At 35.0% G+C, this 23,811-nt stretch overlaps 1 protein-coding gene across 5 annotated transcripts in view; it reads left to right on the plus strand.

Annotated features, from left to right (window-relative positions):
• DLG1 (discs large MAGUK scaffold protein 1) overlaps positions 1 to 23,811 on the plus strand; it is a 235,722-nt gene that overhangs the window by 183,351 nt on the left and 28,560 nt on the right. For 3 of the 5 annotated variants that reach the window (XM_075556240.1, XM_075556239.1, XM_075556242.1), the window contains 5 exons: positions 2,830 to 3,006; positions 6,795 to 6,864; positions 10,881 to 10,977; positions 21,406 to 21,447; positions 23,735 to 23,785. In XM_075556240.1, the coding sequence (XP_075412355.1) occupies positions 2,830 to 3,006; positions 6,795 to 6,864; positions 10,881 to 10,977; positions 21,406 to 21,447; positions 23,735 to 23,785 (437 nt within the window). Of the gene's footprint in view, positions 1 to 2,829; positions 3,007 to 6,794; positions 6,865 to 10,880; positions 10,978 to 11,664; positions 11,699 to 21,405; positions 21,448 to 23,734; positions 23,786 to 23,811 lie in introns of all 5 variants that reach the window. The other 2 variants (XM_075556241.1, XM_075556243.1) reach the window with 1 other exon arrangement.

The following is a 23,811-nucleotide window of genomic DNA, read 5'->3' on the forward strand; positions in this document are numbered from 1 at the left end:
CTAGCTGTCACCTGTTACCCTTGTTTTGTTTGCTTTCATTTTGCTTGTGCATACTCTACAGTCAGAGAAGCCTTCTGCTTGGTCGAGAAATTAATGTGATATGTGGCACAACTTAAGTTGGGAGTTGTTTTTCTTTGCCTTTGTTCTTGCCCGTCAATAATACAGTGTTAGTACTTACTCAAAAATTTAATTTATGATAATAAAATACTAAAAAATCCATTTTTCTCTTCTGAATTTCTCTTGCCTTTTTCTTTATCATCTGTATCTCTTCACCATATCTACTACATTGCCTTTTCAAATATTTGATAAATGACCAACTTTATCAACCCCTTGGTATTACAATTTTCCAGTAGAAAGGACATTTACTTAGATATTCAGAATTTACCAGTCAAAGAGATAAGTGATTTGTATCACTTAAATCATTTTTAACTAGAATTTTTTCTTCAGGTAAAACTATAATTTAATATGTACTTAAATGAGCCTTCAAACTTTTGATTTGCTCTTCCTTCAGACCACTAGTGTGTTCTGTAAGAAACTTGAACAAAAACATTTGAAGACCACTAGAATTTTATTTAGTTCCCAAACAATTTCACTTCTCCTCAGTTTGACTTTAAGACAGTGTATTAGGCTAGGTTGCTAGAGAAACAAAACCAGTGACACTTATCTATGGATAAGAAAGAACTTTATATCAAGAAGTAATTTTCTATCAAGAAGGCGTCCCATCCCAGTCTAACTCAAGTCCATGGGCCAGATGCTAGTCAAAACCCTCTTCAGACTCACATAGCTGGAGGTCAATGACGCAAAGTTGTGAAGCAGAGAGATGATAAGCCAGTGAGTCAAGTTGAATGCAAGGTTGGTGGGAACATGGCAGCATTCCAGAGCTCCAGGTAAACTTGCAGGGACATAGCCCACACGAGGCCACCCTTAGAGGCAGGCACAGACTCCCAACCAACAGGAATGTGAAGGGCCAGAAAGGAAGAAGTTCTTACTGTCTTTCTTTTAATAAAGCCCATGCCCCAAAGAGGCATCATCAGCCTGTGACCTGATTAATAGGTTGAGCTCCATGCCTACACTTTTACACAGACGAAGTTGACATAAAATCTAACTGCCTCACAGAGGTAGACTCTTAAATGGTGAGTAGCATGAAAAAAAGGATGATTTGTATTTTAATTGCTAATTGCTGTGTTAGAAGATTGATAAATACAACTTCTAGGAGTTTTTCCTATAATATTGAGTGCTTTTCTGAACTGAAGAATAGTTTAACTTGTTTAAGTAGTATATATTGATTGCTAAGACACAATATTTTTAACAAATTTTAATATATTCTAAACAGCAATTACCATCTTAAACTCATAGAATCATTGTTCCAAAATGATTGACAGCCGATAAAGTCATCTGTAGTTGGTTTTCATTGTTATTGGCTCTGAAAACTCTATTCCATCAACTTTTGTGAACAAATGGAGAGAATTAATTAGCTGGCAGACAATTACCGTATATACTCGTGTATAAGCCGAGTTTTTCAACACAAAAAAATGTGCTGATAAACTGGGGTTCAGCTTATACACGGGTCAGTGGTACCACAGTGAGATGTAACATCTCGCTGTCTCCCCTCCCCCCAAGGTAACGGGAAGAGTGCCCATTATTTCGCGGGTGATTGCCTTTTCTTAACTGTTTGTTCTAAGCCCTGCTGACACTGCAGGGCTTTGAATGTTTGTTTACTCACATCTAAGCAATCAGAGCCATTCTTTGACGTGTATCTTTGAATAAGCCTTTTAAAGACCTGTGTGTGCGAAAGATGTGGCATGAATGGATGTCATCTGGTCAAGCCCTACTAACAAAAGGAGGAAAATCTCATGAAGCCTGGCATAGAGTTAATAGCAAAGTGGGTTCAAAGCAAAGTGGGTCAGGATGCATGGGAAGACATTCCAGAAGACATGGTGCGACGTGCCTTCCAGAAATGTCGTATTAGTAATGCTATGGATGGCAGTGAAGACTGCACTTTGTATGAAAATGACAGCAGTGATGGTGATGACGGCGATCTCAGTGAGGACAGCATCTGTGATGACCTCACACCAGCTGAAGCTTTGCATTGGGATACGGATGATGATGAGGAATCCAGTTTTGAAGGATTTTAACTCTTTACATTTTAGCTTGGTTGCTGTTTGAGCTCAGGGAATAGTACTCTGAAGGTATCATTATTGATACCTTATTGTTTTTGTTGAACCTATTTTCCACTTACTGTGCTGGTTTACTAATGTTAAATGACTTGTCCTTTTAATAATGTTTTTATTTAAAATAAATATTTAAATACATTACCTCACTGATGTCTCATATTTTAGTAATTTTATTTTCATTTGTTTTGATTATTGAAACTCACCAATAGCTTCTGCATTTTCCACCCTAGGCTTATACTCAAATCAATCATTTTTTCTGGTTTCCCAGGTAATAATTAGATACCTCGGCTTACACTCGGGTTGGCCTATATTCCAGTATATACAGTAATTTGATTTACCAGGGAATTTGTCCTACATGTTTTTTTTAATGTATTAATTTTACAGCAACTATCTAAATTTTTTTAGTAAAATGCCATTATATTGTTCTCTTAAAAGTGAAGCAATAAAGTCATAATCCAGTAACAAAAATAATGTTACTTTTGCTATTTTGTCTCATTTTCCTCTTGTATACAGCATAAAATTGAACTTGATGTTACTTTATCTTCCCTACTCTCTTAGCTTAATAATCTATATTATATATATCTAGAACCTTAACTTACTATCATCTAATACCATTGTAAATAATAGTTACATATTTTTATTCTTCTGAATCTAGAGCCCTTTTTGATTATGACAAGACTAAAGACAGTGGACTTCCAAGTCAGGGATTGAACTTCAGATTTGGAGACATCCTCCATGTTATTAATGCTTCTGATGATGAATGGTGGCAAGCCAGACAGGTTACATCAGACGGAGAGAGTGATGAAGTTGGAGTGATTCCCAGTAAGCGAAGGTAAATCTGAGTCTTTTATAGTCTTTCCACTTGACATTTGAGTAACATCAACAAACAATTGCTGTTCTGTACGGAGTCCTGTTGCATAGTGGTTACCTTTAAAGAGTTAAAGTCTCAGACTCACAGGGCAGTTCTACCCTGTTGTCTATAGGACTGTTGCAGACATTGCCTTCATTGTGCATAAGGTCAGGTTGCCATGAATCAGGAACTAATCTCACAGCTACTAACAACCACCAAAATTCATATAAGAATTTTAAGGTTATGATTACAGTTGTGGAAAAAAGATGAGGCTTTCTACTCCCTTAAAAAGTTAGTTTAAAAAAAAAAAACAGTTTAAAAAAAAACGTTAACAGTTTCGGAAACCCACAGGGACAGCTCTGCCTGGCCCAGTAGGGGCGCCATGAGTGAGAATTGACTGGATAGCAGTGTGTTGGTTGGCTGGTGTATTATTGTTGACTAGCTCCAGATATTTAAGTGTATCCAATTTTGATAACAAATCTTTAAGCACTGTAGCCCTCAGTGTAACTTCTTTTCTGGAATAGAACATGAGCCCTAATGGTACAGTGATGTACATGTTGGGCTTCTAGCTACAAGGAGAAAGGACTAGAACATGGGCTACCTTAAATTCAGAAAGGCTTCTTACTTAGTCCATAAATAATCCCACATCTTAAATATCAGGTCAGAGCTCATAAAAATCACTCTCTCATTTGAACCATCATATCTTATATGAACTTTGTATGCCTGCAACATGTGAGAAATGCTTTTTTTTTCTTAACTTTTTCTTTGGGGGAAAGAAAGGTTATATTTGTAAGTTATTTAACTATTGATTGAAGATAATGATTAGAAAACAGAGTCACTTGGAGTTATAAATGCTTACTCACTAAACACTAGGTTCTCACTATGTGTGTAGGCAAAATTACATGTTATTCATATATGAACCCCCAGAATTGCTCTCGAGCAGTGCAAATTTTTGCCTGTAAATCCATGAATGCTAAGGGTCTTTCATACCCATAGTAATACTAACAGCTAGATAATAAGAGAAAAAATTAAATGCATTCATTCATAGTCTGTTTTAGCAGATTTTTCTACTTTGTGCTAAAATAATTACCATGCTGAAGTCTTAAGATATATGTCAAAATAATGTCGGGATGACATCCAGCCTCCTCTGACTTCAGAAAAGGAGTGTAGCAGAATCACCACCATCAGTATCAACCTTCTGAGATCGATGGCAAGGAGGTAGTCAGACATGCCACTCACTACCTGCCAACCTTTTTCGATTATGACTGAACCACCTCTTCCATAACACTCACTGCTTCTATGCTGGGTTTGAGAATTCATTGCAGTGGTTATCCAGAACTAAAGAACATACTCACAAGAGTTTATTAGAAACTAAGTTGAAATTCAGGATCAGGAGAAACTGTATACAGTTCTTGGGTCAGGATAGTGTCTTCTCAGTCATGCTTACAAGCAGGCCTCTCTCTCCCTGACCCCAGGCCTCTCAGCCCTCAGACTTACGGCCAGCCCAGCCTCTACTCTGCTCACACAAGTGTTAAAGAGCTCTTTAGCTCTCCCATTAAGTGCCCAAAGGTACCCCACCTCACCAGTACACCTTGTGGGGTGAGCGCTCACTCTGTGGGTCTTCTAGCTTAGTTTTTCAAGTACCTAGAGGCATTCTACTTTACCAGTAAGCCTCCTGGCTCACAGTACTTAACTGTCTCACTCCATGGGCCAGGAAGGCCCACTGCACTATCTTAGGCCAATCTGGTTCTGCTGCCCATGCTGCCAATATTTCTCTGATGCTTTTTCTCGTGTCGTTATATCTCTGATGCTCCTGTGTTACAACTCTGTTTCCTGGGCCTAATAAGTCCTCAGTAGAGTCCTGGTTTTAAAGGACACACACTATCTCTATGATGGCTCATTTTCAGCTTAGTGGAATGGCAGAACTGACAATCCCCTTGTTACAAGTTCCATGCACCTGTTTATATGATACCACAACATACCATATACTTTATTTGCATTATTAGCACACTGTTCAGTTCCCTTGGTGGGTCACAAGCACCCACCCAGTCATTTTGTGGGAGCAATAAGGACTATGGTTAGAAGGACCATATTAAATAATTCACTATTTTAATATATTAAAATTGGTGTTACATTCCACATGAAACATTTGTTTCACTATAGTTTTGTTTGCTTCTGTGCTTATTTTGAATGAAAAAAAAATGAACAATGTTTAGAAATCAAAAGAATATTGGGGGGCTGGCTTAATAGTTACAATGCATGGTAACCCATCTCGTATCAGAGTAGATGTGTGCTCTATGGTTTTCAGTGGCTGCTTTGTTGTAGAAATAGATGATCAGACATTTTTCCCAAGGTACCTCTGGGTGAGCCTAAATCTCCAGTATTTAGCTCATAGCCAACCATGATAACCGTTTGCATCACCCAGAGACTCCAGATCACCAGCTCTTAAAAAACAAAATTACTTCCAAAATGTTATTCTGTAACTATTATAGAACTAGTTACTAGGATAATCATTGGAGTTAAGCTTGACTTTGCTTCATTCCCCCTCCTTTTTTATTTTTAAAACTTTCAGGTATATAGAAAAATAACAAAGAATTAGCAAGAATAATGCCACCCACATAGCCTTCACCTGTGTTTTCAATGGTTGTTAACATTTTGCCGCATTTCCTTTCTTTCTCATGAGCATGAGTTTTAGTATATGTGGATCTCCTGTATATACTCGAGTATACCCCGACCTGAATGTCAGTGTGTCACCTAACTTTACCACAAAACTGCATTAAAAATGTGCTGGGAAACTCAGCTTATACATGAGTATATACGGTATTTATTCTTTGCTACATGAATGTGTTTTGATTTTGTTTTGTTTTTAAGGAACAAAAAGAAAATTGGATATTGCTAAACTCAAAAACAGTGCCTTATGTAGTTTCAGTGTATATGTGGAATTAATGGTACATAAAAAGACACACATAAGGGGACTTAAAAACTTTTGTAGGAAATGGGATTAAAAGATCCTGGATTTTTACCTCTAGTTCTTTCATGCTTCCTCCCCCCACTATCATGACCCCAGTTCTACCTTACAAATCTGGCTAATCTGGAGCATGTACACTGGTAAAGATAAGAGCTCTCGACACATGGAATCCAGGACAGGTAAACTCCTCAGGGAACAATAATGGGAGTAACGATACCGTGAGGATAAGGTGAAGGTAGGAGAGAGGAAACCAATTGCTATGATCAATGTATAACATCTTCTGCCCGCCCTTGCTCCCATGGGAATGAACATTAGAAACATGGGTGAATGGAGACAGCAGATAGTGTAAGATATGAAGATAATGATAATTTATAATTTATCAATGGTTCACAAGGGTGGGAAGCTTGAGGAGGGAGGGAGGGAGGGATAAAAGAGGAGCTGATAGCCAAGGGCTCAAGAAAATGTTTTGAAATTGATGGTGGCAACATATATACAAATGTGATTGATAAAATCGATGTATGGATTGTTAAAGAGCTGTAGGAGCCCCCAATAAAATGATTTAGTAAATAAACAAATAAGATACTGGAATTTTTCCTTAAGCTTTTCAAGCTTACATATTACTATTGAGCCCTATATTTCATTTCTCAAAAATTGTATTTAATTTTCAGGTGCAAACTTAATTGTTTGCTAAAGCTGTTAGAAAACAAAAATGTTCAGTACAAGGTGTTAGTTCTGGTCATTTCCAGTAAGATTTCTACATTGTTTGATGTAGTATAAAAAGTGATGATCTGCACTTTAACAGGGTTGAGAAGAAAGAACGAGCCCGGTTAAAAACAGTGAAATTCAATTCTAAAACAAGAGGAGATAAAGGGGTGAGTATATCAAATCTCTTATCTAGAGACTAATGGGCACGAGAGGTTTCTTCAGAGTTCTTGGTTGAAACAGTATTAAAGTGAGGATTTTCATAAATTTACTTAAAACAACTCTTTCGTGGTGCGTTGCAATAACAGACGTCGAGTTAAGCATTTTAAACCACCTGCCTCACAGATCTTTGCGAATTATCAGAACAGCCATTTGATATATTTATTCTTAGTTACCTATTTTTGGTCAAGGTTACTTTTGTAGTCGATTAATTCCATCTTTATTCAGATGTTCGTTTACCAGTTATTAATCATGATAATTAGTTTAATAATGAATTTTCTGGCAAAATAGCCCTAAAAAGTTACCTAATTTATTACTTACATGTATAAGTTGTTGCAAGTGAATTCATGAAAATTTTCTTAATGCTTTATATAATTTGTTATGTACAAGTTTTAAATTATTAAATCCATGTAAATTTTTATTTGGAGAAGAGTAAGGAGAGGGGCAGTTTTAAGACAAGGAGGTATATAAATGGTCAAGAAATATATCAAAAATTCTTTCATATATATTTTATACATGTAAGTTTTATTTAAATTGTCGTGGATCTAAAAATTTTGAAGTGGCAGTAGACAAAAAGGACAATGTAGTGTTTTTATCTTGTACCATGTGCATAAATTCTAGTTAGCCTGAATTTACTATAACAGAATATTTTAGCAGTAAGCATATATAAAGACCTGAACATATATTTTGTTGAAATGCTATTCACAGTAATGGTTTTTGTTCAGAGACGTATATTTTTATTACAAGTCTTTAATCACGTTAACTTTGTACATTTATGATATCACTAAATATTTAAAATAAAGCCTTAGAATCTGAATGCTAAAAATAAGGTGCTTGATCAGAGAAATTAAATCTGAGTAATGAATTTTTATAATATATTCAATTTATTTTAAATGATCATTTCTTTTTTAAATGTAGCTTTACATAATTTACCAAATTAAATTAAATATAATATTTAAAACAGAATATTGATTGGAGAAATAATTCCAAGTTAAATGCTCAGAATTTGGAATATGTACAGTTCTTCCTGTGCTTGTTTTATGTAGGCCTTTAAAAATAATTGAGCAAACTATCACTGTCAATAAATTGAAAAGAAGGTTGCATGTTATAACTTTTCTTTAATACTTAAGTTAACTGAATTAACGACATATTTAAATCTTAGTCTTATTTTTTGACTGTAACCAACTATTTATACAGTCACTGTGTTCTAACACAGCACCCACAGTATGCATGGTCCTTAGTGGGGTAAAAATACGCTTGCCATTGATACAGGACTGCGCTTCTTTCTGAAACACCATTTCCCCTCTGCTCTTCTTTTTCTGGTAGTTTGGGGCCTTGACTTCTACTGCAAACTTACATTTCGTTTTCTCATTAATTTTTAACATTTAACTACTTTGAAATGCTAAAATGATATTTAATCTTTGTATCATGAATTTGTGATCATTTATCAGTATATTTATTATACTCTGTCTTTCTTGCAATACTGCATTGTGACAAGAAGTAATTACATATACATTTGGGTTTGTTGTTTTTTTAATATATGCAGAAACTGAAGGTAGCATGGCTCCTCGGTTTGTGTTTTTAACTTAGTTGCTTTTGCTATTTTCACTTTCAATAAATTCTTCACCTGGAAGATGTTAAATATAATACAATTAATACATTTCTTAACTAACAAGCAGTTCTTTCTGTCGCTCCTACATCATGATATCTTTATGATATCTCATTTTGGCTAACTTCAAAGATTTCAAAACTCAAAACATTTAAAACTTTGTTTCTTTTGGTTATTTGGTGTGAAACTGACTCTGACCACTTACATGCAGTAGGAGAGGTAAATATCTCCTATACAAAGTGAACAGTTGTATCTAATACCATGATATTTAGCACATAATTTTTAAAAACAGTGATCATCATGAATACAAAGATTCAGTTCATTCCTAAAGTAGATTACCATAAAATTTTCTCTAATGAAACTCATATTCTTCTCTTTTCACTTTCTAAAATTTGGATTCAAGCAAAATTTTCTATTGAAATAATGCTACTTGACATTTTATAAAACAATCATATGTCTAAATTACTCCACAGTTAAAAAAAAATTATTCCACAGTTTGTTTTTTTTCCCCATCAACTAAATTTTGTAATTTTGCTTGGAGTTCTTGTTTATCTAGCTCCCTCAGGCCTTAAAATTTTAAGATTGAAATCAAGACATTCTTTCTGCTTAACTGCTGAACTATAAATTTTTTAATCCTAAATTATTGATATGAAAAAGCAAAAAATAGATTTAATTTTGTTTTTAAAAGATTATTGCCAAAATTTAAAGTCAATTGAATTTGAACTTAAAGTCAACTTAGTATCACATGCTATAAAATATGGGCATGCCTAAAATATACTATATGGTATATTTTGTTTCAAAATAGTAGTAATGTGATGTGAATAAATGAAAAAAAAATCAGACCAGATTGCTTTTACATTATTTCCTCATCCAGAAAAATAATAATAATAATTCCCAGTGTTACTGGCAGGTTAGATCATTTCATTCAAGACTTAAGTCCCTTTGACAGAGAAGAATTAAAATGGAAGCTAATCTCTTATAGCTTCATCGTTCTTTGGGTTACATATTCTTCAATCTGTGTATACACAGATAGGACACAGTCAAAAGGGAAGAAACTTGTCTCCAACATCTGTACAGTTAAGGAACAGCAAGTCAATTGTTCACTTCATACAGCAATTATTGTAAACTACTGGAATCTGCCTTTGTGGCTTCTATGAACATCAGACTTTTTATTCTCTAGCTAAAGACATGGTACCGTTGGATACAAACTCCAAAACCAAACTCACTACCATCAAATCAAGTCAATTCCGACTCATTTCGATCCTGCAGGGCAGAGTAGAACTGCCTGTGGGTTTCTGAAGCTATAAATCTTTGTCTCCTAGAGGGGCTGCTGGTTTTGAAGTGTAGAACTTCCAGTTAGCAGCCTACTGCATAATCTCTTTCGCCACCAGGGCTCCTGAATGGATACAAAGAGATGGCTATATAAGGCACAAAAATGCAGTGGCACTAAGAAACCAATAATCAGTGTGGTGTGGTTGCACTCAGGTTGTCCAGGAGAGTTCTGACTTCTGTTTCTTAGCTTAAATAGCATTGATAACTCGGTTGCTGAACTCCCCGTTTTCTTTTCATTTTCTCATTTATGCTATAAACATATAATTATATGTTTTTTCATGAATTAGATTGTTTTAAAATATTCAGCACTGATAATTTTCTCATAATTATATTGATTTTCTTTATTAGTGGTGGCTTTTTTGCTTATTTGTTAGACCCACACGCAAAAGGGAAAGAATTGTACAAATCAAATGAAAATGAAGATTCCTACTCAATGTCTGAAACAAATCTTGAGCAGCTGCAGAAACACATAAATAACTTTTTCTATAGGGTACCTGATGGAGGTGTGGTGTACACATTGGGCTTCTAACCAGAAAGTTGTCACTGAAGAATGGGCTCTCTCCTGCTGTAAAGAGTTAACAGTCTCCGAAACCCACAGGGCGGTTGTACCCTGTCCCATAGGGTCACTTGCTGTCAGTATGCACTCGATGGCAGTGAGGGTAGAATACTTCACACCTAAATATTTTTCTAGAAAAATTCAGATAAGTAGAAATAGATGTTAACGTGCTATATGCATTACAGTAATTACAAGTCATACCTACATCCATATGTCTTTTGTCAAGTAGCAGTCCTTGTTTGGGGGTATAACATACTCTTTAACAATGCAAATATTTTCCATTGTAAAATGTTAGGGAAGTTTATGCAAAAATGGCAAATTCACTTTACACATGATGAAAATGAAATTCACATGTACAAACTGCACACTGTGGTCACAGGAGTCAGCGTCCGCAGCGCTGCTAGGCTGGGCCTTTGTTCACAAAGACAGTAGACATCCCTTTGTTTTGCCCTCCTTCTCTTCTTCCGCAGTCATTCAATGACAAGCGTAAAAAGAACCTCTTTACCCGAAAATTCCCCTTCTACAAGAACAAGGACCAGAGTGAGCAGGAAACAAGTGATGCTGACCGTAAGTATGTGGATCCAGTGATGCATACTGAAAAAGAATGTAGAGGGACCTACTGCCCTGCAGTTGGTTGTTACCATGGAGACAGTTTCAAGAGCTGCAACAGGTTACTGATTTCTCTTAACAAGGGATAACTTGAAAGGCATAAAGTAATTTGTATGACACTCTTAACTATTTCTGGCACCTTAGAAATTCTTAAGGTAGACAGTACTTTTAAGTTATGTGTTTAAAATAGAATTCTTTGATATGAAGACTCTCGTTAGAAATGATTAACATTAACCCTCTCAAGGAATATTGAGTACAGCCGTGGACACCTGAGAAACTACTTATAATTTCTAGGTATAGCATTGCCATCCTTTCTTACTAGATCATCTGGAATCATTCCATTCTATCCTATTTTTCACTCTTGTAAGCAATCTGAATTTACTCTAAAATAGCAAGAAATAGTTTCAAATTTGACTTATCTACCATAATCGGCCTATATAATAAAAGAAACTCATTCTTGTGACAGATTACATTAGCTACTAGCTTATTTTGAACTTTCAGAAATCCACAAAAACACTCGAGATATGTGCACCTGTAATGGTCTTGGAACTGTCTCTTATTGTAGCAACAATTTTATATATTACTGACAGTTATTTTCTTTGATTATCTTTTTATTGCTTGCTCTCTGGGAACTACTCTCTACAGGAGATCCCTGACGACATGGGATCAAAAGGCCTGAGTAAGTGAACAAAATACTCCCAAGTTATTTTCAACCTCCATCTACAGACCTACATTTTTCAGACACATTTTGAGATTCATAGTAGTGCGCCCCTGTGATGAGAAGGTGTCTGATTTAGATTGCTTTTAGACTTTTTATGTTAATAACATGCTTGGAATTTTTATTTCTATAGTAGTGCACACCGTTTGTTTTCTTTCCCCATTTTTCACGTCACATGAAAAATCCTTTTCATAATCACATTTTCCTTTTTGTAATTCTTATGACTTTTACTTTAATCGGGAATGTTTTTAATATAAAAAGTTTAAATGGTAATTGTAAATAGTACTATATACATGCAAAAAATGTTCAGTTAGGAAATGTGACATACATGTGATACACACACATACATATATTCCAGCAGTAAAATAGTGTCTGCTGCCCTTATTGAAATATAGAAAATATGCATCCTTGCAGTTTTATGTCCATCCCATTTTTCTTATTGTTAAAATCACATTAATTCTGTGTTAGAAAAGTTGCTAGAATAGGAAAGTAGGAAACAATGCATTTTAAATATCAGACAAAAAATTCTAGTAGCAATCTATTTAGGGGAGGAAAATGTTTTCTCTTTCCTTAAGGAGATTATAGGTTATAAGACAAATGATAAGAAATATCCTTTTTTTAATATCCTGTATTTTTTTCTATTAATCAAAATAACTGGTTTTTATTTTTGTTTATTTAATTTTCCATTTTGTATATAATCTTCATATAAAGCTTGGTCCAGAGGAGGCATTCAAAAAATGTTATCATGAATGAATGAAGCAAAAAGTCATTTAGTTAACAAGATTTAAAATTTGAGTACTTTGAAATTGCTCAGATGTGTGACCCCTTACCAAATATGTTGGCTAAAATAATAAAGAAATTTTTGCTCGGTTATTTTAGGTGACAGTGACTCAAGAAGCCATCTTGTTAGGCTGAACTTTTTTCTGAATGGTTCTTTCTATTTTGATTTCATACATTTTAAGAACATTTCTTTATAACTTATAGATCATTAGCAATATATCTAATATTTTGCTAACTTTATACAGAAATTTTAATCTTAAGTATAGATAGTTGACTCATGTTTCAATTTCAAGGACGAAAGGTTTGTATTAGATTGCAGTCTATGTGCTCTCTGTAGAATCATTTTTGTTAGACACACTTTGTTATTTTTATGTGCGCTTCTCTTAGGATATGATGAATATCACTAACTTCCCATTACTGGTGATGCCTCTTTTTTTTTTAATCTCTTATATTTGGGGGAAATTATCAGTGAAAATCTTAAAAACTAATTAAAATTAACAGATTTTTAATGCTGTAGAATTCATATTGAGATTGACAACATATATCAGGTTGCGTGGATCAGCAAATGGAGTTACAATTTTTATTATCAGTTGATGAGATCTATGAAAAACTTGTTTTAAAATGAACTAAATGAAATTTCTTACTCTATGTATAACATGTTGATATTGTTATGATGAATAACTGTACCTTGGACACATTGTGTTTTCACCTCTGATTGTTTGAAAACAGAAACAATATAAGAAATTATAACTGATTACCAAACAATGCCATTCTTGGTAGGGTTTTATAGTTCTCAACAGTGAGCTAACAATCCTTCCAATGTACCTATCTTCATCTCCCAAGGACGGAAAGAATCTATTCACCTAGTTACTTAATGATCAGATCAAGACTTTATTGAAAAGTGTTGAGGGAGATAGAGAAATGTCCATTAGGTTCTAACATTGGTTATAAGGAGGTTATCATTGCAAAACAAGATTCAAAGTGGTCAAGGGGCCTGTTATACTACAGAAAATGCTGAGAAAGGAGACCAAGGATATTTTTTGAAGCCTCCATTATCTCTGTTATAAAATTCAGAATTTACTTAGTTTGTAAAATAAAATCTTGTGACTTACAATGGGAAGATACATATAAACTGACAAGTGCCTGGATGGCACTGTCACATAAGCAGTGGATTGCTAACTGAAAGGGGGAGAAAGGGGAGGCTGTCTGCTCTTGTAAAGATTGACAGCCTTGGAAACCCTAGAAAGGGCTGCTGTGAGTCAGAATCGATCCTATTGCCGTCCGTTTTGGTTTTATTCTACAGAGTCAAAATAATTAAATTGCTCTATTGACAATAAAGGAAACAATGTGATCATTGCTAGCTTTTTAATACAGAGAACTAATTAGTATATGTGGCATTTTGGGAGAATGCAACTAAATCACTGTCATGTGAAAAGCAAAAAACAGAAACCTGTGCTGATCGTAAGCAATTTCTAAAAAGCTCAAGGTTGGAGAGAAAAGCCACTGAACAACATTATCTTATCAGAGACTCAAAGGAAATGGAACCCTAACATGTAGCTCCAAAGTGTGCGCATGTCGTTTGTCAATTTTTACAGCTTTATGTTTCCTGGAATATCTCAAGCATTTCCTCAGGTACATGTTGTCAAGTGCTGCCGAACCAAACACTGCCCAGTCATGTGCCAGCTGTTCTTATATTTGAGCCCATCCATGCAGCCACTACATGACTCCATCTTCTCAAAGGTCTTCTTTTCTCATTGCCCTCTACTTTACCAAACATGCTGTACTGTTCCGTGGACGGGTCTCCCCTAACATGTCCAAAGTCTGTGAGATGAAATCTCTGTTCTGGCCTCTAAGGAGCATTCTGGTCACACTTCCTCCGAGACAGACTTGCTCTTTTGGCAGTCCAGTATTCTTCTCCAGTACTACGATTGTGTCCGTCCTTTTCTGGTCTTCCTTATTCATCGTCCAGCTCTCACATGCATATTAGACAATTACCATTGCACACCTTTGCTGTCAAAGTAACTTCCTTGCCTTTTAACACCTTAAAGAGGTCTTGCACAGCATGTTTACCCAATGCAATGTGTCATTTGATCTTTAGACTGGTGCTCCCATGAACATTGATTGTGGATCCAAGCAAGACAAAAATCCTTGGCAAATTTCATTCTTTTTCGGTGGATTCTGATGTTACCTACTGGTTCAGTTGTGGGGATTTTGGTTTTCTGTATGATGAGTGGTAATCCATACTGAAGGCTGCAATCCTTGACGCTTGTTAGAAAGCGCTTCAAGCCCTCCTCACATTCAGGAAGCAAGGTTGTGTCATCTGTACACCGCAGGTTGTTAATAAGCCTTTTCCAATTCGGATGCCACATTCTTCTTCACATAAGCCAGCTTCTTTGATTATTTGCTCAATTTTGCCCATAGAATCCTTCAAGAGGAGGATTAATTTTCTTTCTTTTAAATGCTGAGTGTTTTAAAAGGTATGCTAAGTGCTTTCTTCCGTTTTGGTTTTCTAACTCCAGGTCTTTGCACATTTGATTATAATATTTTACTTTTTCTTCTTGAGCTGACCTTTGCAATTTTCTGTTCACCTCTTTCACTGTATCATTTCTTCCATGTGCATTAGCTACACTATAATTAAGTGCAAGTTTCAGAGTCTCTTCTGACATCAACACTTTTTGTTTCTTTCCTGTCTTTTTAATGATCTTTTGCTTTCTTCATATAAAATATTCTTGATGTCATCCCACAGTTCTTCTTGTCTTCTATCATTAGTGTGCAGTGCAGCAAATCTGTTCTTGAGATGTTCTCAAGATTCAGGTACCATAGACTCAAGAGTCATATTTTGGCTCTAGGGACTTGTTCTTATTTTTTCAGTTTCATCCTCAACTTGTACATGAGCAGCTGATGGCCTGTTCCACAGTCGGCCTGTGGCTTGGTGTTAGCTGCTGATACTCAGCTTCTCTTATCATTTCTTCCCACAGGGCAGTTGGTCTGTTTTGAGCAGTCCGTCTGGAGCACCCACGTGTATTTCATATTGCCGGGACAGGGACGAAGGCATTGGTCTTGCAGAATTCTAGAATGTGATCTCCAGCTTGGTTTCTATCACCAAAGCCATATTTCCAACTACTGTTCCTTCCACTTTGTTTCTAACTTTGTCATTCCAATTGCTAATATTAGTGATGCATCTTGATTACATATTTGATCGATTTCAGACTAAAGACATTCCTAGAATTCATCAACCATCATCATAGCTTTGATGGTACTTGTACAAATTTGAATAATAGTTGTATTAATTGGATCTTCGTGAATTAGTAGCGATATAATCTTATCACAAACAATCTTGTACTTCGAGATAGAACTTGAAATGACCTTTTTATCAATAAATACAAAGCCATTCCTTTGATTGGTTCATTGCTGGCATAGTAAACTATGATTTTTTTTTATTCAAAGTCGCCAATAACAGTCCATTTTAGCTCACTAGTGCCTCAAATGTCCATTTTTATGCATTCCATTTCATTTTTGCAACTTCCAATTATCCTATACTTCATACATTCCAAGGTCTGTTTCTTCTCATTTTGAGTAGTACCCATCAGCAAATGAAGGTCCTGAAATGCGTTACATCCGTAGACTTTACTCTATCCGTGTCATTGATAGACTCCAAGAAGGCAGCGCTTCTCAGTCATCTATTGAGTGCCTTCCAGCCTGAGGGAGCTCATCTAGCACTGTCTCTCTCAGTGTTCTCCTCTTGGTGGAGTTTTCAGAAATTGACAATGTTTTGGTTTTTTTTTTTTTTTTTCATAAAATTTTCATTCCTAACTCCCCAGAAAGGGACGACACATTTCTTCTTCGTAGTCTGTTCTTAGTGTGGAAGCTTTGCTAAAACCTGGTCACTTTGGATGCCCCTGAGGGCATTTAAAATATCAGTGACAAAGCTTCCAGCAACACACAAACCACCACAGTGTATGACCACTGATAGACAAGTGGTGGTTTATAGCTTTTCCTTTGTGTTATTTCTTCACATTCTCTGTTTATCTTAAAGTCTTATTTAAGCAGAAGTGGATAGAGCTCTCGGAAGCATATGGAATAGGGCTTGGACAGCTAACCCTAGTGGCTCAAACCTCCCACCCCTTCCTCGGGGGAAAGATGGGGCTGCCTCCACTATACAGTTTGACAGTGCGGGAAGCCTAGACAGGCTTGCGGTTAAAATCGCCGCATTGGCAGTCGATTTGGGGTTTTCTGGTTTGTTTGTTTTGTTAATATACAGAGGTCTTAAATGCCAGCACAAGACTCTTTTTATTTAGGAACAGTAATATTTTATCGAAGAAGCATGATATAACTTGTTGGAAAGAATGTATGATTATAAAGTTGAAACTTGGTTAAAGAGACATGAAATAACTGGTCATCAAATGTAAAATTAAAATAAAATCTTAAATATTTTATACTATATATATCAAAGAATAATATCCTTGAATTTCTAACAAATCAATAAGAAGCAAACTGTTCATTAGAAAACTAGACAGGATGTGGAAAGAGTGTTCAAAAAATAAGCCGATGAGATTTTTAAAAACGCTTAGCCCCATAGTATTCAAAAGTCATATGATAGTTTATTCTGTCTGTCCCCTTGGAAGACTCTTGTTTTATAGGAGAATCCGTGGAATGGCTACTTTTCACATACTATCTTTCAAAGTTTAAGTTAGTACAACCCTTCTGAGAAAGCATACCTTCTGGCCCCACTGATTCCTCCTCAGGGAGCTCTACTGGCTCAGTCATTAAGCATTCAGCTGCCAACTGAGAGATTGGCTGTTCAAACCCACTAGCCAATCCATAGGAGGAAAATGTGACAGCCTGCCTCCATAGAGTCCAGCTGTGAGACTCCTTTGGGGCTTGTTACCTGCTCCTATCATTTTATTGAGTTAATATTGACTCCAATTTCTTTTCACAATTTTTCCTGAGTAAATCATCAGAGATGCAGAAGTTTATATAGCAGAATGTTCATTATAATATTATTTAGAAGTTCAGTTGAAACCTTTCTAAATGTCTTCCAGTTGGGGAATGATTACTGAAGGGTATGGTTGAACCATACTTTGTAGTATTCTGTTATGCACATAGTCACTGAAAAATCACTTAGAAAATTACTGACAAGGTAAAATGCTCACAACATAAGTGAAAAATATTTAACTTGTACATATGCATATTACAAATATATGTACAAGCTTAGAAAAAGGAATAAAAAGATATTTTCCGACATTGAAGTAGTGAACTTTTTAATTAACTTTTCAGTGAAGTAATGTATTCAGGAACGTACACGGCTCTACGAATCCTGAGTTTACAATTTGATGAATTTTCACAACTAGCCCTCAGAATTAATTGCTTCTTATGACCCCTCTCAGTCACACAACTCCTCCAACCAAAGGGTGGCTCCTGGCATACTCCACAGCCCTCAAGTTGATGCTGACTCATTACAACCCTATAGGGTAGAGTAGAACTGCCCCTTGTGAGTTCTGTATTTTGGGGAGTAGAAAACCCCTTCTTTCTCCCATAGAGTGGCTGGTGGTTTCAAACTGCTGACCTTGCAGTTAGCAACCCAACAAGTAACCACTGTACCACACCAGAGCTCCTCTAACCTAGAATAGTAGAAATTTGCTTTTGAACTTTATATAAATAGCCTAGAGTTTGGCACTTTCACAGTATTTTGTTTGATATTTTCCCCTTGGTTTTTAAATTAGCAGTGAATGCTTTTCTCTTTGATTATGTGAACTTCTCAGAGTTTGTTTTTCATTTCTACAACTGATAAACATTTTGACTTCCTTTCTTTTTGGAATTATTTTGAATAGTCTTACTTTGAACTTTCTTGAACGTGGATCTATATGCACATTACTACTGGAGATGCACCTAACAAAATAATTTAGTAGCTACTGCCAAATAATCCCCCAGAGCGCTTGCATGCACCCACCCATCCCAGAATGAATTCCAGTTGCTGCATAGCCTTCTCTAAACTTGGCATTTGTTTTTGTTTTTTTTTTAATATTTTCTATTGTGAAGTGCCTTGAAGATTTTTTAAATTATTGTGGGGGGGGGGGGTGCAGGAAGAAAACACATCTTGCCATTTAAACTCCCAAGTGGTAATGGTTATGATAGAAATATTCCTTTAAGTAGCAAAAATTTTAGAATAGAGGAGTTATAAGAGAATATTCCAGATATCTTGGAGAGTTCCATTGATCAGTAGGGATCTACTCCAGATGAATAACAGAAATCTCAGAAAATGATAGAAAAGAGATTGTAGTAACATTAATTTTAATATCTAATATATACAACTTTCAGCCCGCAAGTATTCATTTACCCAACATGATCAACTCAGTTTTGTTTATACCCCTACCAAATTCTCATCCCCACCCTATTGTAATAACTAATTTTTAAAAACAACTTTGAGATGTAGAATATATCCTCAATCTCACATAAATTTAAGAAATTTTTAAACATGGGTCATACCTACTTGTGGGAATGAATTTTAAAGTAATCACTTAAAAATTAAAAAGCTAAATAAGACATTAATAATTACGATGTTTGTGATAAACTTAAAGAAAACTAAAATATGTGAATAACAAGGTAAATCATTTGAATAACAGCGTATTATACAACAATTTAAATCAGTGTTTTGAGCTCCATGTGGAGCATGGAAAGATTTTTTTCATTTCTATCTTATTTATTTCATTTATATGTTTTTTAAAGCGCCATTGTTGCCTGGTGCGGCTTTAATCAAGGGCAGTGTAGCCGAGAGGAATTACTGAAACCCGAATGAAGGCCGAACATGATGGTGGGACAAGAGGAAAGTAAAAAGAAATAGAGGAAAGAACAAGGAGGCAAAGGATGTTACTTTAGAGGTCTAAATTTAAATAAATGCATGAGCATATGTAAATATATTTATATGTAATGATAAGGAAATAGATCTGTGTACATATATTTATATGTTAATTATTAAGGTAGCAGACATACATTGGGCCTTTACTCAACTACTCCCTCAATGCAAGAACAGTTTGTTCTAATAGCCTGGCATTCTGTGATGCTCACCTTCCCGACACAATCACTGAAGACAAAATGGGTACATAAACAAATTGTGAAGAAAGCTGATGGTGCCCAGCTATCAAAAGAGACAGCGTCTGGGGTCTTAAAGGCTTGAGGATAAATAAGCAGCCATCTAGCTGAGAAGCAACAAAGTACACATGGAAGAAGCATACCAACCTGTGTGATCATGAGGTGTCGATGCGATCAGATATTGGGCATCAAAGACCCAGAACAAAAAATCTTATCGTGAATGAGGGGGAGTGCAGAGTGAAGACCCAAAGCCCATCTGTAGGCAATTGGACATCCCTTACAGAAGGGTCACAGAGAAGAGAAGAGCCAGTCAGGGTGCAGTATAGCACCAATGAAACATACATCTTTCCTCTAGTTCTTTAATGCTTGCTCCCCTGACTACCATGACCTCAATTTTAAAACCTTATAAGTCCAGCTAAACCAGAGAGAGTATGCACACACGTACAAATAAGAGCTGGAAACAGGGACTCCAGGACAGATAAACACGTCAGGACCAATATTGAGGGTAGCCATACCATGAGGGGAAGGGGAAGGCGGGGGGAGAAAGGAGGAACCAATCACAATGATCTACTTATAACCCCTTTCCAGGGGGACAGACAGCAGAAAAGTGGGTGGAGTCAGTGGTCAGTGTAAGCCATGGGGAAAAAAATTAATATATTATCAAGGATCTGTGCGTGAGGAAGGGTGGGGGAAAAGGGAACATTGGCTGATATGATGGACTCAAGTAAAAAGAAAATGTTTTGAGAATGATGATGGCAACATATGTACAAATGTGCTTGACACCATAGATGTGTGTGTGGACTGTGATAAGCTGTGAAAGCCCCCACAAAAATGACTTTTTTTAAAAAACACCATATAGCATTCAGTTCTTATCATTTTTAAAGTTACTCTTATATCTCAAATATGAATAATAATGATTTTTTTAAAGTGACATGCTATCTCTACAGGTTTAAAATAACATTTTCACTAAGACAGCCATTTTTTGAAAAATTGTTACCATTCTCTGTGCAGTTCAGCAGTGCTGCTTGATTTTAGGAGTCCTGGATAATCTAGTCAATAAGGCAAATATTTATCTTCAGATTTTTTCCCTTATCTTTAAAATTATTTTTTTCTTTTCCTGACATAGGACATTTTGGGTTTTCTTCTTCCATGGAAAATTTTGATTTTTAGTTTCTGCAAATGTAATTATTGGTCTGTTTTCAAACATCATACCACACCCCAGGACTCCCTTCTCTTTGATGCATATGTGTGATCCAAATTTATAATTTCTAGATTGCTTTATCTGAATGATCACAGAAACATGGATTTTCATTTCACTTTAGGAAGAAGAGAGAAATTGAACTGTAAAACAGGGTCAAGTGCTTTTAATTACCAGGACAGCCTGTCAGTCAGGTGTATCTTGTCTTTGTTGCTGCGATGACTGTTTCGTAAAGTAAACTAAATGGTACCGATCGTGTTTTCTCTTTTTAGGTTTCACAACTACAACTGGACTAATTTAAGACCACCTCCTCTTCTCCCCCCCCCCTTCTATTCTGTATGTTATTTGTAGTATTGATTTTGTTCACTAGACATGCTAACAAAAATGAGACATTACCCTTAATATCTTGCTAATAATCTTTTAAAACAAACTTTTCAGAAAATCAAAAATGCTTTTTAGAATTTGTTAGTTAAATGTGGTTTATATCCTAATATTTTGTAATGTCAGTTTATTTTTATGTTGATAATTTGCTTTTATCAGTTTTGCTTTTTAAACTCATGACTCTGTTTTCCTTATTTTTTCCATTGTCCTGCAACTTCAGAGCATGTAACCTCTAATGCCAGCGATAGTGAAAGTAGTTACCGTAAGTGTTCTTTAAGCTATTTGTTCTTTTGTGATCTCAAATTGTAATCTCTTAGTGATATAATCTAAAAATTAATAATTAGATGCTTAATATCTTAACTTAAGAAAAGTTAAGTAAACCACTATACTTAGAAATAAATCATACTTAGCATACAAAAATTAATTTCAAAAATTTTAATGACATACTAAGATTCTTTTTTTTTACCAACCACAATTCATGTCAGAATTCCTGTACATGTATGTGTGAATCTTTATAAGACCATGATACTTAGGTCAGTGAGGGCACCCTGGTGTTTTTTAGTAGCTAACATGAACACTGAAATATTTTAGTAATGCTAAGCTATAATTCACTTTATTTACATTTTGTTTTTATTTTGCCAGTTCTGGTCAGAGGAAAGCCATTGTTCAATTCCAGGACTTAGTAAGCATAGCAAGATGATAGAGGAGAAATTTTCAACAGCTGCTTACACAGTTCTACTGCTTCATATGCAAATTGATGTTTTGTATTGCACTCTTGGTATTAAGTGAGCTATATAAGCATGTGAAGTCTTTTACCAGAGTTGGGGTGGGAAGAAGAATACACAGTTATAGCACCTTAAAAATTAAACTTGCTTTTCTAACCTTTTTTTTACTGCTGTCTAATATGAAAGTAATCTTGATTACAGATGAGTATGGCTGTTCAAAAGGTCCATCCTGTTAATATCAATATCAGTCTCTAATATTTTTTCATGTTGGCAGTATATACTTTTAATCCTCATTTATGTGATTGCTTGTTTTTATGCAAATTTCCCTTTTAAGGAGGGAGACAAGTTTAATATCTTATATATTAGAATTATATTAATCCATAACCCGAGTTCATTATAATTAAGACTAAAAAAAGAGGTGTTGAAAGTATATACTGTCATTGTCACCATTTGCATGACTTATTTAAGATGTGGAATATCAATTGCATGTTTTTACTAATATATAAACCATGTTTTATATACAGTGATTTTTATACTAACTTGTAAAGTATTTGTTCAACATAATAAACTCGAAAACAATGAATTGCACATTTAAAACAGAAAGAATAGTTATGCCAATACATGCATTTAGAAAATCTATACAGCCATTAAATAAAAAACAAAGTGAAAAATTTGTTTCTAGAATCTTGATAATCAAGAAGATAATCCTCAAATACATTATCTAATATTGATTGCTTCCACCGAACCATTTGGATTAACATAATGTTTCCTAGTTTGTTGTCTACACATTTGTTTGTGTATGTGGCTTGTTTTGTTCCCAAGAACTGATTATTTTCAGCTCTTCAGTTCTTTTCACTGGGTCATTTAATAATTTGTAGACATTTTTCTTTAGAGTATCCTAAACTCAAAGCCTGTAATTTAACCTGTAAATATGTTTCAGAGCCTTGAATTTAACCTATGCAGAGCTTTTAAGGCAAAAGCAGAATGCATGTTACCTCCTTTATTATTTAATTGATTTTGTGGAAGTGGAAGGATTTTCTTTTCATCTAATTTTTAAATGTTAGTTTTTAAAGTGATATGGGCATGATTTCATAGAATGGTAAGTTTTTTACAAATGAAATAGAGATAGTAATTTTACCTTTGAATGGTACTGGTTGCCATCAGATCTGTTGTGATTTGTGGCAACCTCACATGTATCAGAGCAGAGCTTTCAGCGACTGATGCTTTCCAGAGGCTGAGTGAACTCAAACCCCCTTCCTCTTGGTTACGAACTCAGCATGTTAACCCTTTAAACCACCGTGGGAGTTTTTTTCCTTTTATATTTTCTCTCTCTCTGATTTTAATTGTAATTATATTTATTGTGCAAATAAAATACACTCTTAAATATAATACCTGGTGGGAATCAAAAAAGTAGTATAATCTTAGCAGTAAATTGTCTAATATGCATCCTATGGCACTATTGTTGAAATATTAATCTTTTAAAGATATACTTGTTATTAAATTCTTGAAGTTCCTAAAAGCATGTTAATAAAATATTAAAAACACATACTAGACAGTACAAATGAAGATTTTAAAATAGCTTTTATGATAATCTTTTAAAAATAGAATTACAAACACCTAGTTGCTAAAGAATTGTTTTTATGCGTATCAAACTTATTTTTATGACTAACATCACTTTGTGAATTTTTTCATAAATTATCAAGTAAATAACTTTCTCTACATCTCCATTTTCTCAGGAAAATTAAGTAATTTATATTATAGCTAAATAATTAAATTATTATTATCATTGTTAATTTTCTCATCTGTATTTTAACTTTCTAATAGGTGGACAAGAAGAATATGTCTTATCTTATGAACCAGTGAATCAACAAGAAGGTTTGTGAACTCTTTTTTTTTTTCCG

This window comes from Tenrec ecaudatus, chromosome 8 (assembly GCF_050624435.1).
Source record: "Tenrec ecaudatus isolate mTenEca1 chromosome 8, mTenEca1.hap1, whole genome shotgun sequence".
Lineage (NCBI taxonomy): Eukaryota > Metazoa > Chordata > Mammalia > Afrosoricida > Tenrecidae > Tenrec > Tenrec ecaudatus.